The sequence below is a fragment of the Moschus berezovskii genome, chromosome 10 (genome assembly GCF_049115385.1).
Source record: "Moschus berezovskii isolate FMDL1 chromosome 10, NW_MosBer_1.0, whole genome shotgun sequence".
Classification (NCBI taxonomy): Eukaryota; Metazoa; Chordata; class Mammalia; order Artiodactyla; family Moschidae; genus Moschus; species Moschus berezovskii.
In genome coordinates, this window is record NC_142469.1 from 104,454,932 (window position 1) to 104,473,360 (window position 18,429).

At 40.3% G+C, this 18,429-nt stretch overlaps 1 protein-coding gene across 5 annotated transcripts in view; it reads right to left on the reverse strand.

The window, feature by feature from the left end:
- The window catches only part of PRKN (parkin RBR E3 ubiquitin protein ligase), a 1,261,621-nt gene that overhangs the window by 440,537 nt on the left and 802,655 nt on the right, over positions 1 to 18,429 (reverse strand). For all 5 annotated transcript variants that reach the window (XM_088840889.1, XM_055433926.2, XM_055433924.2 and 2 more), the window contains one exon: positions 5,572 to 5,708. In XM_088840889.1, coding sequence (XP_088697015.1) covers positions 5,572 to 5,708 — 137 coding nt within the window. The remainder of the gene's footprint in view (positions 1 to 5,571; positions 5,709 to 18,429) is intronic.

An 18,429-nucleotide genomic window follows, 5' to 3' on the forward strand; every position in this document is an offset into this window, starting at 1 on the left:
GAAAAGATGGCCAGACAGCTGGAGAGATGAGTAATGCTTGATAGCTGGTTGATTTTATGCATTAAGTTGCAGGAAACACCAACCTACACTTAAAGAATGTTTAAATACATGCTCCACTGTCAATAGACACATATATGCACAGACACATTACATATACTGTGGGATTACATGCTTATGTAGCAACAAAATAACAGAAGCCAATATTCACCGTGCGCCCAGTGTCTTCAGCATTTAACTGAAAAGTGCTTTATGTGGCATTATTTTAACTCATCTACATAACAATGTGTAAAATAGATGTTACTGTACTGTCCCTATTTTACCTTAAAGTGAAACTGAGGTTCAGTTCAGTTCAGTTCAGTTCAGTCGCTCAGTCGTGTCCGACTCTCCGCGACCCCATGAATCACAGCACGCCAGGCCTCCCTGTCCATCACCAACTCCCGGAGTTCACTCAAACTCATGTCCACAGAGTCGGTGATGCCATCCAGCCATCTCATTCTCTGTCTTCCCCTTCTCCTCCCGCCCCCAACCTTTCTCAGCATCAGACTCTTTTCCAGTGAGTCAACTCGTCGCATGAGGTGGCCAAAGTATTGCAGTTTCAGCTTTAGCATCAGTCCTTCCAATGAACACCCAGGACTGATCTCCTTTAGAATAGACTGGTTGGATCTCCTTGCAGTACAAGGGACTCTCAAGAGTCTTCTCCAACACCACAGTTCAAAAGCATCAATTCTTTGGCGATCAGCTTAAGTAACTTTGCCCTAAATTACACAGGGAGAGTCTCAGAGTCAGGATTTGAATTTGGCTTCTCCAATGCTTTGTCCACACCCAAGGATATGTGCAAGTGACTCAGTGGTTTATGGTGGTTCATATTAGGGCTTATACTGCTATCTCATACCTTGGTCTGCAAATCAAATAATCACAAGTCATGAACTGTATGGGGGACATCCTGAGGGGCAGGGGAGTCCTACAACACAGGCTCCTAGAAAGCCCTGTTTTATCAAGTCCCTTTTACAGAGCATTCATTATCTGCCCTTGTCTAGAGGTGGGAGCGGGGTTCAGGAGGGGGAACTTATGTAAACCCGGGGTGAATTCATGTCAATGTATGGCAAAACCAACCAATATAATATTGTAAAATAATTTGCCTCCAATAAAAAATAAATTAATTACAAAAAAAAAAAAAAGAATTAGGGACAAATTCTCTCATGTTCATCCAACCAACTCTGTTAAAAAACTTCAGTGACTTTAAAAGGTTCGAGCTTCTTGCAGAGAAACCATTAATTAAAGATAGTACTAACCAAGTAAGCAGAAGTCAAAGAAGAAAACAGCAGTCCTCAGAAAGGTGAGGACTACCACCCTTAACAGGGCACTTCACCTTTTGAATACAGTAAGCTCTGAGACTCTGAGAAGGCGCGAGCACGGCGTTGAAAACCTGAGCCAGTAAGAAATGTAAGGAACGCCTCTGCCGAGCAAACAGTCAGGACAGTTCAGGCTGCCTTTCGCAACAAGAAACTGTAACAGCATCAGGAACCCTGTTCTCACACAATGTGTTTAACAGTTATCCTTTGAGTCCTCATAAAATAAAGAAGGCTGAAATGATACATGGCAAGTAATACTGTGACAGGCTGAGCTGCATTCTGTAGTTGACTCGCTGGACAAGACTCTGATGCTGGGAGGGATTGGGGGCGGGAGGAGACCGGGACGACAGAGAATGAGATGGCTGGATGGCATCCCCGACTCGATGGACGTGAGTCTGAGTGAACTCCGGGAGTTGGTGATGGACAGGGAGGCCTGGCGTGCTGTGATTCATGGGGTCGCGGAGAGTCGGACACGACTGAGTGACTGAACTGAACTGAAGCCCTCGTGGAGATACACATTAAAATACCGTAGAGGGTATGAGGAAGCAAGCACTGGCATGAGTTGTGCAGTGTAGGGGTTTACTACCCAGTAGAATGGTTGTTGCTAACCTGTCTCAGTTTGTGGTTATTTGCTACATTCTCTTTTAATAACAAAATGTACAGATAGGCAGCTTTACGCCTCCTGTTAAACATGAAAGCAAAGATGTGTTAGAGAAGATCCTTTCTCAATAGTAAGTGGCATTTTAAAAAATAAAAGCAAAACTTTATGGAATATTGCATTTAAATGACTGGTAATAAAATAGATACAGTCACAAAAATATTTGAAAGGATTCCCCCCCCAAAAAAAACCTGCAAAGTAAGCACATTTAAAATTCATTCATTCCCTACCTCATTCACAGTTAAAATGAAGAAGTTGAACTCAGGAATGCACAGAGTTATAAAAATGTCATTAACACAGTTAATGTTAAAAAAATGGTATTTAAAAGATAACTAAACCATAGTAAATTCATATAATGCATTTCAATGAGATACAGCTTAACCAAGCAAATATTTTATTTCACTTAGAAGTTGTCAATTATCCTTTGGCAAAGAAATAGCGAAGTAAAGGCTAGTTGACACACATTCTTTATAAAAATATAAGAGATTGAACCTTGTTAACTTTTCCTGCTGCTGTAAGGGACTGTCAAATGTGTCCTATATAGAAAATACTTTTGAAGAAAAAAATATATAATATATTCACTTAGCTTATCCCTTAAGAAAAAGGTGAGATTTTTTTTTTTAAGTGATGGAGAAAAAGAAGTGTGACAGGATCTTAAACTTAAGATACTCAGCCTCGTTCAAAATAAGAAAAAATATGCAGGTGGAAATGCCATTTTTGCAAAGGTAAGATTGGAAAGTGGCCCCCAAAGTCCTGTGGCTGCTCTGTTGGTGAGGTGGTGTGGGAGCTGCTGCTTTTACACATCACTGGTGAGAATGGAAGACAGCACACTTTTGGGCAGAAGAGTTTGGAAACGTAAAAATAAATACGTATTTTTCCCTTCAATACAGCAATCCCTCTCTAGGAGCCCATCTCAGTGACACTCTGATCAAGACTATGAAAATACATGTGTATACAAGTCTATCGGTTGTAGCGATATTTGTAATAAAAAAAATGAAAACTAAGTGTTTACCAATATGGGGACAGTAAAGTATAACCACACAATGGAATTCAATAATGCTAATTTTTCCGTGAAGAAAATATACACATATTACTAGGGAGAGATCTACAGAATATATAAAATATAGTTTAAAAAAAAAGGAAGGTGGAGACAAATATGCATAGAATTCTACTTTTTACTTAAGAAGATGATGCAAATCTCTTTAACGTCTACATCATCTATAATCTGTTTATGTGTTTTAAAGTGGGAGCTTTTTCAAATAAAGGGCTACACATACATCGTAGAGAAAAGGAATATCAAAGAGAATGGTAATAAAATTTATTTTTTTTGAATATAATTATTTCATAGCTTTGACTTTGGAATCATGTTAATATTTTGCATAAATATAAAAATATAAACCATAAAAACAAAATACATTTTAAAATAGTCAAAAATATGTGTGAAATTGATGACATAATTATACAGTAATTGTACATGACTCTATACCTCTATAACAATATACTCTAATGAGAAAACAAACTGCATTATCACTGTTTTCAGTAATCACACTTTGGTGATGGTGTTGGTATTCTGAAACAGATACTATTGTGTACGTATTATGAAATGAGACAAATGAGTAATTATGTTAATATCACTCAGTAATAAGATTTTTTGCTAAGGGAGGAAGCAATGACAGTTTTAAGATCAGTGACTTCAAGTAAGAATTCCATAACCCTGGATATAAAGTGCTAATGTCAGTATAAATACAGTTTTTACCTTGCATGTTTCCTGGCTCTTTCAGCTGGGCCTGGAAAGAGTGACCAGCCTAGTAACAATGAGCATGCCAAGCACTCAGACTGTGATTTCTAAACACCATTTCCTGTTTTTAAAGGAACCAGACCCAATACCACACTCCACATACAGAAACCAACTGAACAGGAACCAGTGACCTAAACATAAGAGCTAAGCTATTAGAAAAAGCATAGCGGTAAATCTTCATGAAATGGGACTTGGCTCTATATTCCAAAATTTGACGTCAAAGTCACAAGCAACAAAAGAAAATATAAACTGGACTTTATCAAAATTTAAAACTTTTGTGCCTCAAAGGACACTGTAAAGAAAGTGAAGCAACACAGAATGGGAGAAGCGTTTGCAAATCATGTAACGTGAGGCTCTAGTATCCAGAATAAATAAAGAGCTCTTACAGCCTAACAACTAAAAGACAAACAACCCAATTAAAAACAGGCAAAGGACCTGAAAAGACGTTTCTCCAAAGAAGATACACAAATGGCAAATGAGCATACGAGAAGACATTCAACATCACTGGTCATTAAGGAAACGCAAATCAAAACCATGAGATACCACTTTATACTTAATAATATGGCTACTTAAAAAATAGAAAAATATTAATAGTAAGTGTTGATGAGAATGCAGAGAAATGAGAACCCTTGTAAGTTGGTATTGGAAATGTAAAATGATGAAGCAGCTATGGAAGATAATTTGGTGGTTCCTTACGAGGTAGAATTACATATGATCTCAAAACTGCACTCCAAGAGAAATGAAAACATACATCCAGGCAGAAACAAGTATTCCAAGGTCTATAACAGCATCATTCATAACGGTCAAAAGACAGAAACAATGCACATCAATGGATGAATGGATCAATAAGTTATGGTATATCCATATAATGAAATATTATTCAGCCACAAAAATAACAAAGTACTGGTCCATATCACAGCTTGGATGAATGTCAAAAACATGCCAAGTGAAAAAAAGGCAGACAAAAAAGGTCACATATTTTGTGATTCTTTTTATATGAAATATTTAGAATTGGCAAGTCCATAGAGACAAAAAAACACACAAAACAGATTAGTGCTTGACAAATGATGGGAGTAATAGAGAATGAGAAGTGGGAAGTGACTACTTAATGGATAGAGAATATTATTATGGAGTGGTGAAAAAGTTTTGAAACTAGAAAGAGGTGGTGGTCACTGCATAACAATATTAAAGCAAAAAATGCCACTGAACTGTAGACTTTAAAATGGTTAATTGTATGTTATGTGAATTTCACCTCATTAAAAAAATACATCTAATGATAATGACAGCACGAGCAAAGGATGTTTTGCAATGCTGGAAGATATAAAACATTTAAACAGATATTTTAGCTTTGTATCATTCTTTCTTTTTAAATACATGTTCTTTCATATAATATTTATGTAGGTGTTCAAAATTTTTAGCGATAGAGGTGTGTGATAAAAAATTGCTCTAAATCCAGGTTAATAAATCTCTACTTTACAGGGTGAATTGATAGACATACTTTGTATACATTGGCTGAATAATATTTTAAACTTTATTTTCAATGCCTTTATGTAGATTTTCTAATTCAACACAGGTCCTTCAAAACCCTAGGGTTTTATATTGTGATTCAAACATTAATTTTCTTGCCCAACCATGATAAAATAGATTCTGGATTTTCAAGTCCTCACTAGGGAATTGGGTATATTTAAGATAGTTTTATATCAACAATTCTCCTTCTTCTGTTCTTAATCAATTAGAAATGGAGGAAACAGTGCTAGACTTACCCACACAAGGCAGAGAGTAGCCAAGCTGAGGGTCGTGGACAAACTGCCGATCATTGAGTCTGGTCACACAGTACAGGTGGAAACAGTCTAAGCAGATCACGTGGCGGTGGATGCATTGGAAAACCAGGACGGGGTTCCTGCGGAGGTAAAGACATTTCCTCTAGTCCTCCTAAGGCTGGAGATGCAATGTGTGGTCTAGGACACCTTCCGCAATCTTGTAGGGTTGCTTAGGGTATGCTCCATGTAGAGAACTGCACTGCTAAGCACTGGGCTCGCACGTATCAAGGCTACCTCTGCAAAACTGGAAACACCTTGTGAACTATGAAGAAGATGGATTTTCTTAACTTTTATTTTTCATATGACCATATGGACCAATCAGCTATTTAAACCCAAGTTCAGATAAAAGCTCTTTCTAGAAGCTTTTGACTTATAATACCCAATTAACCTACTCATCATGGCATCCACTTACATATGATTCACTATTTTATCACGATATTGTTATGTTTCTCTTCTCCTTTAAGACTATGATCTCTGTGAAAGTAGACAATGAGTCTACTTGATATTAATATTCTCATAACACCAGGCATTGTAAAATTTTAAATGAATGATCCTTGAATTTCCCCCAAGTCAAAAGAAAAATTAACAAAGCATGTTAAACAGTCATTCATTTCTTATTGGCAAATGGAAAAGTAGAATTTAGAAATAAAAAATTATCTAACAGATTCATCTATGACAAGATTTTGTCTATTATGCTCCCCCATCTACTCAAATACTCAATTTCTAAAATAAAAGTTAGGGGAGTACTAATAAATCAATATATATAAGTCCTAAAAAGTTTGGTCTTCCTTAAAACACTGTAGGAAAAAACACTTTTTTTTTTTGGCTCGTAAATGATCTGCATGAGTTTATGACAAAAGGGAGACAAAAACAATATATTAATTTGAAATCAGCCCCAAGGCAATTTTAATAGTAAGAAAGTCACTCAAGTTTATCTTGATAAGCCTATTTTCTATGTGATGATAACAAACTATTTTTCATTTCAAAATATTTTTCATTTCGTACCCAGTTCTTAACAGATAGAAAAGCTTGTCCCCTAAAAATAAAAGGACAGAAGATAACTTCATAATAGTTAACAAGATTTTTAAAAATTTTGTTTTCCTACTTATTTCAAAACAATAAATAATACACACAAAAATGGAAAAGAAACCTTGGTATTTTAATGTCTTGAGCCAACAGAAGGATGGTCAATTCGTCTGAGTAAGAGTGGCCCTAAGGTTTTTATGTGCTTCCATCTTCCAGCTCTGAGCCCACTGACAGCCCCTCAAGGCCATTTCCATTCCCAGGGCCTTTTTCAATTGGGTGTTGACTGCGTTCTGAATTTTCAGCCTCCTCCCTTCTAACAGCCTCCCCACTGAAGACGATGAAATACAATGCTTCCCTGTTTCTAAGAGAAGAGTCAGGCGCACACACACACACACACACACACGAGTGCACACACACCTTCCTCCCTCTAGATGACCCTGCGGACCTGCCATATTTACCTCCTTCTTTCAGGACTACGTTCTGCGAAAAGGCTTCTTCTTCATTCTGATTTTAGCAAAATGGTTGACTCAGCCTTTATAGACCCCTAATCTGCTATCAATACACAGAAACACCGGAGAAACTATGAGAGACTTCATAAAAATGTGCCTGTATATAACAAGGTTAAAAAGAAAGCTTGGCAATTACAATGTAGAAGGAAAATACAAAACTTATATAAAAGCCAAAGCAGTCAGTATGGACTGTGGACTCCGCCAGGGTCACGGAGAGATGTTAAGATGTGTGGCAGGTAGCCACTCATCTAGCAAATATAATATTTCCATCCCTATTAATAGAAGGAAGAATAGACAGAGTTCTCTTTCACGTGTGGACAACAGTACACATCTATAGTTTTGCCTTTCGGTTAAAATATGCTTCAGCTAAAATAAGCCCAAAAGAATTTACACCACTTAGTCAACTCATAGAACACCAACTGCTCTGCTTTAGAGATCTCTTCAAGAAAATCAGAAATACCAAGGGAGCATTTCATGCAAAGATGGGCTCGATAAAGGACAGAAATGGTAAGGACCTAACAGAAGCAGAAGATATTAAGAAGAGGTGGCAAGAATACACAGAAGGGTACAAAAAAGATCTTCACAACCAAGATAATCACGATGGTGTGATCACTCACCTAGAGCCAGACATCTTGGAATGTGAAGTCAAGTGGGCCTTAGGAAGCATCACTACGAATGAAGCTAGTGGAGGTGATGGAATTCCAGTTGAGCTATTTCAAATCCTAAAAGATGATGCTGTGAAAGTGCTGCTCTCAATATGCCAGAAAATTTGGAAAACTCAGCAGTGGCCACAGGACTGGAAAAGGTCATTTTTCATTCCAATCCTAAAGAAGGGCAATGCCAAAGAATGTTCAAACTACCACACAACTGCACACATTTCACACACTAGCAAGCTAATGCTCAAAATCCTTCAAGCTAGCCTTAACAGTACGTGAACTGAGAACTACCAGATGTATAAGCTGGATTTAGAAATGGCAGAGGAACCAGAGATCAAACTGCCAACATCCATTGTATTATACAATAAGCAAGAGAATTCCAGAAAAACATCTACTTCTGCTTCATTGACTACACTAAAGTGTTTGATTGCGTGGATCACAACAAACTGTGGAAAATTCTTCAAGTAATGGAAATACCAGATCACCTGACCTGCCTCCTCTGAAACCTGTATGCAGGTCAATAAGCAACAGTTAGAACCAGACATGGAACAATGGACTGGTTCCAAATTGGAAAAGGGGGTACATCAAGGCTGAATATTGTCACCCTGCTTATTGACCTTTTATGCAGAGTGTGTGCTAAGTGACTTCAGTCATGTCTGACTCTCTGCGAACCCATGGACTGTAGCCTGCCAGGCTCCTCTGTCCATGGGTTTCTCCAGGCAAGAATACTGGAGTGGGTTGCTGTGCCCTCGTCCAGGGGATCTTCCCAACTCAGCAATCAAACCTGTGTCTGTTACGTCTCCTGCATTGGCAGACGAGTTCTTTATCACTAGCGCCACCTGGGAAGCCCCTATGCAGAGCACATCATGCAAAATGCCAGGCTGGATGATCACAAGCTGGAATCAAGATTTCTAGGAGAAATATCAACAACCTCACATATGCAGATGACACCACACTAATGGCAGAAAGTGAAGAGGAACTAAAGAGCCTCTTGATGAAGGTGAAAGAGGAGAGTGAAAAAAGTTAGCACACTTTAGCAGCTGTTGAAAAGTCTTTGAAGGTCATTTTAATAAGTCTGACATGAGTTACGAAGGAATTGGACCATGCTGTACTGGTGGTTTCAGGAGTGGAGATGAGAAGATGGATATGAGTGACATTTCTGAGGAGAACCTGCCAGGACCTATATTCTCGTGGGTCCATTTCTTCCTTCTGACATTCCTCTGTGCCCTTTGCTCTGACGGCACATAAATGTTAATTGACCAATCTAGAAAATGATTTTACCCCAGTGAGTCAGGTTATAGAGCAGTTAATCAAAAGCTAAATAAAGTTCCCAATCATATATAAAAAAATCATACACAAATGCTGCACTTGACATTATTTCAGAGTTATTTGTAAGCAGTGATTTCCCTGCTTTTATGAAAGGAGTGCTCCAAAGACCCTTTATTCAAAAAGGAGAACTATCATGACATCTGTGTGTGTGTGTTAGTCACTCAGTCGTGTCTGAGTCTTAGCGATGCATGGACTGTAGCCTGCCAGGCTCCTCTGTCCGTGGGATTCTCCAGGCAAGAATCCTGGAGTGGGTTGCCGTTTCCTTCTCCAGACATCTCTTCTATGTGCAATCTAAAAGAAATGATACAGATGAATTTACTTGCAAAACAGAAAGTGACTCACAGACTTAGAAAATGAATTAATGGTTGCCACGGGGAGGGGACAGTCAGGAATGTTGGGAAGGTCATGTAACCATTGCTTTATTTAAAATGCATAACCAATAAAGACATATTGTATAGCACATGGAACTCTTCTCAGTGTTATGTGCCAGGACGGATGGAAAGGGGGAGAACGGATACACGTATATGTATGGCTGAGTCCCTTATCTGTTTACCGGATGGCATCACCGACTCTGTGGACATGAGTTTGAGTGTACTCCGGGAGTTGGTGATGGACAGGGAGGCCTGGCGTGCTGTGATTCATGGGGTCGCGGAGAGTCGGACACGACTGAGCGACTGAACTGAACTGAACCACAACATTGGTAATTGGCTATACCCCAATACAAAAGGTTTTTGATGTTTTTTTTTATAAAAGTATTAAGCATAATTGAGAGAGTCCTAGTAAAACTTACAGTGAGGTATTCACATACAGGACAGAAAGTAGAAGACTGTTTCACAGTAATCCAAACATTTAAATTTGTGTAAAATTAGTTCTCTAGTACCTACAAAATGGTTCCAATTTTTTTCATATTTTTCTGATAAAATGCACAGTTTTCTACCTCATCCATTTTCTCTCTTCACACACACACACACACACACACTTGATCTCCTTTACGTTCCCTCTCTCTGCCCAAATCTCTCCATCTCGGTCTGATTTTTTGTCACAGATACATTTTCATGCATTCCCACTAAGAGAGCGGCTCTGGGTCCAATTTCTCAACTGAACGTAATATATACTCAATGCGATGTGCCAACAATTTCAGGACGTGTAAAGACGTGTAAAGACGTGTAGAGACATGTAGAGACGTGTAGAGACGTGTAAAGACGTGTAAAGACGTGTAAAGACATGTAGAGACGTGTAAAGACATGTAGAGACATGTAGAGACGTGTAGAGACATGTAAAGACATGTAGAGACATGTAAAGACATGTAAAGCTGAGGAAGCAAGTCTAGACTCTAAAGAAAACGAAAATCTAACAGAGCAGGTAGGGGAGGGGACACACACAAGTGTATGGCAGGGCGGAGTATTTGAAGTTACGCTAAAGATGTAGGAAACGGTAAGCAGCCTCCAAGCTGCTCCCCCAAATCCCCACCCCTGGTCTTCATGCTTTCATGTACTTTCTTCCCACATTGTATGAAGTGACCTGCTTGAACTGCGGGGAAAATGCAGAAATAGCAACATGGGACTTCCGGGACTAGACTGGAAAAGACACTACACTGCCTGTGCTCTCTCCCGGGTCACCAGCTCTGAGGAAAGTGAATGGCCATGTTGTGAGGATCCCCACGCTGTCTGTGGAGGCGTCCACAGGGCAATGAACCAAGGCCTTTTGTCAACAGCCAGCACTGACTTGGCAGCCACTGAGGCTAAACATCTCTGAAGTAGATCCTCCAGCCCAAGACTATAGACCTGGCTGAATCTTGATTGTAACTTCATGAGACACCACGGGTCAAGAGCAAGAATCATCCAGCTAAGCTGCTCCCAAGTTCATGGACCATGGAAACTGAGCAGGTAACACTGACGGTTGTCTTACGATGCCAAGCTTTGAGATATGTTTTCTATGCAGCGATATAGGACTAATACAGGTGCACAGGAGGAAGAGATCATGTTCAGACAACAGGTAGGAAAAGGATTAATGAATGTAGTGGCATTTAAAGGAGGATCAAGATTCCAGCGCAAGGACCTAGAGAAAACATTCCAGGTCTAGAAAAGAGATGGAAAGTACAGAGCATGGAAGGTGACCGCTGAGTTATGTAGTATAGCTGGTTTCTTCCTTCACCCCAGCAAAAAGCAAAATTAATATTATATTTAGCAATAGTAGAACTTGAAACACAACAAAAAACCATGAATATTAGAATAAAAATGTTAAGTATAAAATCATTGAGGAGTTTAGAAAGTGCAATTTCCTCACTGGAAGGAGAAAATTAGCTCTCAAATTTAGCTAGCATTTGACCCTTGAAAATGCACACATTGTTTTACAGTGTTTAGTTTGTGCTGCAGCAACATGGCTGTTATGCTCCAGTTAGCAATCTTACTAAGCTCTCTTCAGACTCCCTGTACATGAGCAACGATGACTCCTGGGAATTTAATAAAGCATTTGATTAGATAGAAATAATTAGAGGGAGAGAGCCACACCATTAAATAACTCAAGTTTATCTTCTTAACAACTGTCACTGCAAATCCCTTTTGGTTAGAGATTGCTTATAAACAATAAGTAAATGACCAAAATCTCTGAAACCAAATGCATTTTCATCTATATTTAGCCACATTACCTACTAATTGCCCAAGTGCATGACCGACAAAGAAGTACCCAAGCCCGCGCCTCCCTGCAGACATGCTGGAGATAACATTTTAGCCCACATATGTCGCGCAAGTTCATTACTCGAGTTAGCCAAGTGAGCAGTCCCTGTCGCTGGAGAGGCCCCTGATCCGAGGCACTAATTGATAGATCCAACTTTTGGAAATTAAAATGAGCTTCAACAGTTGAATGACCTTCAAGATTCCTCCCAGCAGCCAAGTCAAAATCCTGAAGTAAGTTTACTTGCCCATTAGTCAGCTTGGAAGCAGAATCCTATTAAGGCCCTGGCAGATCCGAAACAAGCTCATTAACTGCTTCTTCCAATTCCTTCTTGCCTCCTCTGCTCATTTCCTCCTGGCTTTATCCAGTTCACTTTGCTGCACACGCAGACACACAAACACACACACGAGTTGACTCTGGCTCTGTAAGCTTACTTGCAGAGACCCCGTATTTCAGTGTACAGACCATACCTAAGATGAAGACTCCTTATGTTTATATTTTTGAATCACTTATATACATCCATCCTGCCAGTTACTTTAGAAAAATCACTCCATGCCAGACACTGTCCTGCCGATGTGAAGAAGGCATGGTCCCTTTCTTCAGGGTCCGATGGGGTTGAGGACAGCAAAGTAATTGTTTCAGTGTGAGTGCTACCATAGGGATGGCTTTAGAGACCGCCTAACTTGTCTCTGGGTTTCCCTGGTGGCCCAGTGGTAAAGAATGCAGAAGACACAAGTTCGATCCCTGGGTTGGGAATATCTCCTAGAGAAGGAAATGGCAACCCACTCCAGTATTCTTGCCTGGGAAATCCCATGGACAGAGGAACTTGGCAGGCTATATATAGTCCATGGGGTCGCAAAAGAGTCAGACATGACTGTGGAAGTGCTTGCAAGATGGCTCAAGCCTCAGAGCATTCAGCCCTTGTAGAGCGATGACAATGAACAAACTAAACAGCTTCCCTTATTGATAAAAACTTTAAATAAAATATTATACAAAATACATTACAGCAAGACTATTCTAAAATAGCTTTCACCATGGCAGTTCTTGGTCAAACTATGAATTAATTACCCAAGGCCAATGTATTAAGACCCCAGGTTTTCCTTCTGGCTTCCAGAGCCCACTTTAGCTTAGACTTCACCCTGCAGTATGTATCTCCCATATTGTCATTCTTAAATCTTTCTGTTTCTCTCAGGTCAGTCTCTTTGTAGCTTCTGGACCACCCTCTTCTTTAACGCTCTTATCTCTATGTGTACGATTCTTCAATTTGTCTTCACTTTCCAAAAAACTGTCAGGGTTCAGCTCCAGTCCAATCTCTTTCAGGAAACTTTTATCAGCAAGACGCTGATTAACATGGATTCACTTCCTGATTTCCTGTAAGCCTTCTGTTTATAAAGGTCCATTCGGCACTAAACTCAGTATTTTACAGCCTGTCATTGGCACTGTCCTCTTTCACCTTTGTGAGTCAAGGTCAGGTTCCCAACTCAGATTCAACACACAGCTCTGAAGCCACCGTGTGCTGGTTCTTTCGTGCAAGGAAGGGAGGGGAACATAGAGTTCTCGTCCTCAAGGACTTCTGTTTGCTGGTGAGATAATAAGCCTGGGACCCTTTTTGGAGGACAAAGGAGAGCCAACTTACTCCAGTGTTGGTTAGGCAGAGAAACTTTCCTTAAAGAAGGAAAGTATAAACTCAGACCTAAAAGGCAAGAGGAAACGGTAACCCACTCCAGTATTCTTGCCTGGAGAATCCCATGGACAGAGAAGCCTGGTAGGCTACAGTCCACGGGGTCGCATAGAGTCGGACACGACTGAGCAACGGAACGGAGCGGAATGGAAAAGGCAAGAATGAGTTAGTTAGACCAAGAAACTACAGGGAAGTGAGGACATGTGTGAAAAATACTTAAAATGGAAAAAAAATTAGTGTGGGTTAGGAAACTATGCCTTGTCATTTCATATCAACACCTCAGCCTCCATCCAAGTTGTGAACTCCTTCAAAAGTTAAAAATGAAACGAAGAAGTAAAGCTACTGCTTCTACAAGTCACATAATGGAAGTCTCTGTGTTGGGTTTATATGACACATCCATGTAATTGAGTTAGGCTATTCTGAACCATTAATAACAAGCAAGCTATGCAAAACAGAATATAAAGCACGGCTATGAGAATTCATGGACTGCTAATTTCCTCCAGATGGTGTCAATCTTTGAGAACATTATTTGACTTTAGTATAGCTTATATATTGTATTTCTAAAAATAACTACTATTGACAGGTTGAACCCAAATACAAACCACTGACTTCTAGAAGTTTTAGATTGCAAACATTTCAATAAAATTACAAATAATTTAAAAATAATTACCTTTTCTTTCTTAAAAAGTTAAAATTTTAAAAGCAAAGAGGTCACCCCTCTGTTATAGCAATCCATTAAAATGATTTGATTTATCAGCAACACCCCAACTTTTCTTGCTAAGGTATTTATACCAGTAAATGAATGCTGAAAAGTAACTATAAATGGCAGGAAAATTATAATAAAATAACTCAGCATGTAACAATGAAAAAAAAAAAAAAACAACTCCAAATGGTATTGGCCTATGGAAGGAAAATACATCTCATGAAAAATTATATTTCTTTCTTATCCCCCCAACTAGTACAATTAATTTCAATTCTCAAAATTATATTTGCAAAAGTCTTGCTCAAAATTATATTCATGAGTTAAGTGCTTCTGAGTTATAATCTCAGAGCATACTGTATTCAGACTGTCAGTGTATATAGCTAAAGAGAGCTAATGCCAGATTTAACATAAAATACTTCCTGGGTCACATCGTTTGCATAGAGCTATTGTGTGGCACCACTCAGAAGATGCCATCTGACACATACACCAATTCATGCACATATCTTGTCTTTGTTTCTTCTTTTGTGAAAAACAGCTAGGAGCAGCTAGAAGCTGCAATAGAATTCTGCTAAATTGAGAAAGATAAGAAGACAGATCTTGTTTAGATAAGAACCCCGCTGTGAAATAAATTGTTCTAGTGTATCCCCAAATCTCATGATAGGAAATATTAATGCATGGAGAATCAGCCCAGTGGCTCCAAATATTAGGAGGTATTTAACATAAGAAATTATTACTGACACAGAGTGATTTTAAAAAGATACATTTATTTGCTGCGAGCTCACAAAAACCTTGCAGGGAGGGTCTCTCAATGGTCCTTCATTCATCCCTAACAAGAGTGGATGAATGAATGCTAGTAGAATGCTGTCTTTCATTCCTTTCAGAAACATTAACCTAGGTCCTCTGAAGTAGAGTAGTTTGAAATGAAGAACCCACCGTTAAATAGATTAAGGACAGCTTACAGTTCTACCATGAAAATATTGCAAAATGAGGAGGTATTATGAAATTTCTGTGGCATCATTAGATGAATTCAGCATGAAAATATTAACAAGTTAAGAACTTATTGCACATGGTAACATTATTTTCCTAATTGAGTTTTTTGTTTTACATATAGCTGGGGTTTCCCAGGTGGTGCGAGTGGTAAAGAACCCGCTTGCCAATGCAGGAAACATAAGAGATGTGGGTTCGATCCCTGGGTCAGGAAGATTCCCTGGAGAAAGAAATGGCAACCCACTCCAGTATTCTTGCCTGGAGAATCCCATGGGCAGAGAAGCCTGGGGAGCTACAGCCCATAGGATTGCAACGAGTTGGACACAACTGGAGTCACTCAGCATGACGCACGCATGCAGACACAGCCAGGAAAGCAGCGTATAACATGATGAAATGTTTCCCTAAAGAGAATACAATTCAGCTAGACAGAGCCATACACATCCAACTGAATTCACATAGAAAACCTAGAAAAGGAACGCTGCAAGGCTCATCTCAAGAAGTCAGACGTCGGGGAGGTTGGAGCGAACCCTGGGAGGTGGTGGGAACGGCTACACCATTAGCCGGCCTGGGAACCCAGTTTTGTAAACAGGGATCTGTGAAGCGACAGGTTAGCTCTGACAATCCCTGAACAACTGAGACTTTAGAACCTTCAGTCTGTATGATCACAACATTTCTTCCTTCCCATAACTGTGGGGAATTTAAAGCTTAATTGAAACAATGTATGAAAGAGATTCATAATTTCAGCTTTGCACCTCTTGAATGAACACACGAGCACACGTGCTCCTTATAGGATTAAGAATCTGGGAATTTCTGGAGATTTCACTTCCAGGAAGATACATCTGGAGAAAGGCCCTGAGCCAGAATATTGAAGGAAAATCAGAAAATGTATTTGGGCATTTAAAACAACAACAACATCAACAAAATATCTTATATAACTCTCCTCGACTCTTTTCGACCCCATGGGCTGTAGCCTACCAGACTCCTCTGTCCATGGAATTCTCCAGACAAGAATCCTGGAGTGGGTTGCCATTCCAATCCCATCTCCAGGGATTGGAACCTTCTCAACCTGTATCTCCTGCATTGCACACAGATTATTTACTATCTGAGCCACCAGGGAAGCCCTATATAACAATTTAATTGTAAGGTACTTTTTCTCTTATTTTTTTAGTAAGGTCCTCAAGAAGTTGGACTCAAGAGGAAAAGACAGAGGGCCAGGTGCCCTTGGCTGTGTTCCCTGCTCCCACACTGCTTGGGCCACTCTCATAGCCCATACCCCAGAGAAGTCAGCTATTTAATTCTCTACCTTCTCTCCAGACTCTGATCTAGAGAGGTCAGCAAATTCCAGCTGGGACTGAATCTGCCCCCCCCCCCATATACTTTTGTAAATAAAGTTTTATTGGAACACAGCCATTTTTACATTTTGTCTATGGCTGCTTTTGCCCTATAAAGACAGAGGTGGGTAGTTGTGACAGAGACGGTACAGACCACAAAGCCTAAACTGCTGTCCAGCCTTTTACAGAAAGGGTTTCCTGCTTGAACAGTTGCCTCCATTAATCCAAGGGCCATCTTGTGGTCTCTCCAGAGCTGGCCGAATTCGCCAGCTGTTTGAGCGGATGACAGAATGACTATGAATGAATAGGGACACACGGGGAAGGCAAACAGGGAAAAAAAAGAGAGGTCAACAACGTTGCAGGATTAAGAGGTGTGCAGTAGGTAGGGTGTTTCAAGCTAAGCCATGGATACTACTTTTCTAGGCTGCAAACAGCATCATCCTTCAACCGGGCCACTTCTTTGAATTAAGCAGATCCGGCCTCATCCAGGGTGTCCAATGCTTGCAACACCCACTGGATAGAAAGGGAAAGGGACTTGCTTAGCTAATGGAAACTGATGGCAAGAAAATAGGAACCACGTGATGGTGGCTGGTGGCTGACTGGTCAGGGAAGGCCTGGGGAGAGGATGTTACACTGATCCCTAAATGGCCTGCCACACAGAGATCTGATGATGCAAGAGGCTCTGGGGAAGGAGTGGCTGGTGAAAGGTCCCTTTAGGCGGGAACACCTGGGTGTGCTTGGGGAATTAAGCGGAAAGGCCAGTGTGATGGGAGCACAGCAAGCATGGGGAGAGTGGGGTGAGATGAGGTTAGAGCAGGTGGGGACGGCTGCAGGAGGCCTCTGTCTAAACAGTCAGGCTTCAACTCTTAGACAATGCGAAGCCACACAAAGTTCTCAGCAGGGATGTGACATGATGGCATTTATGCTTAAGAAAATGCCTCGAACTTTGTGGAATGAGTGACTTAGGGTGTGGCAAGAAAGGGAGAGGTCTCATGGACACTGCGACATCCTCCTGGGAGAGAGATAATTTGGACTAAATGATGAGGCCAGAGAGATGTGGATGGATGGACGTTTGGGACGACATAGCGTTGGCATGTCTCCAACTGAGCTCTTTTCCTTTTTTACTAACATTTGTGGATTTCTCCACTTTTAGGAAACCTCAAGATCATATTCCCAAATCCTAGGGACCACTATTATAAAATTAACACCTTTCTAATTACTTTACGTGAAGATGGAGATTTTCTATTGGTTTCTAAACAAATGTAATGCAAAATCTTCATCTAGAGCCTAAATTAAATGATGGTGAGCCTGATAATAAAATAGCATGTTAATGAAATTTAAAAATTATAATTCTATTACTCACTGCTCTCCTGTAATGTGCCAGGTTCTGGGCTTTGTGTGGGGCACAGATCAAGGGACCAGAGACGGTCTGAGGAGCCACCATGGGCCAGGTCAGGGCCGCCCAAGTCAGTGAGTCTGTGGGCATCAGTATCTGCAAACAAGGCACTGATTTTGGTGATACCAGAGTTAGATTACAGAAAGTAAAGCTGCAAAGACTCAGAGGTTAATGATCCCGAGGCAGAAATGAGACTCAGGCTATGTCTAGCTTCTCCTCTTAAACATCTATTGGATGCCTCTACTGTGCCAAACTCCCTGCTAAGCGCTTTTCCTACATTATTTATTCAATCCACAGAACTAGACAAGTCTCAGGTGGGCAGGGCCCACACCTCTGTTTTCTGCAGTCTCCCCGCCCAACATTTGTCTGTAGAAGGAATTAAAAAATATGTTTTGAGTGAATGGATGGATGACTCCCTCATCCCTCCCATGAAATACCCCAGCACAGGGAGCAGCAGGTGAGGACACAGGCTTAGGGGCTCGTGAGTGACGAAGCAGGCACCAGGGCCTC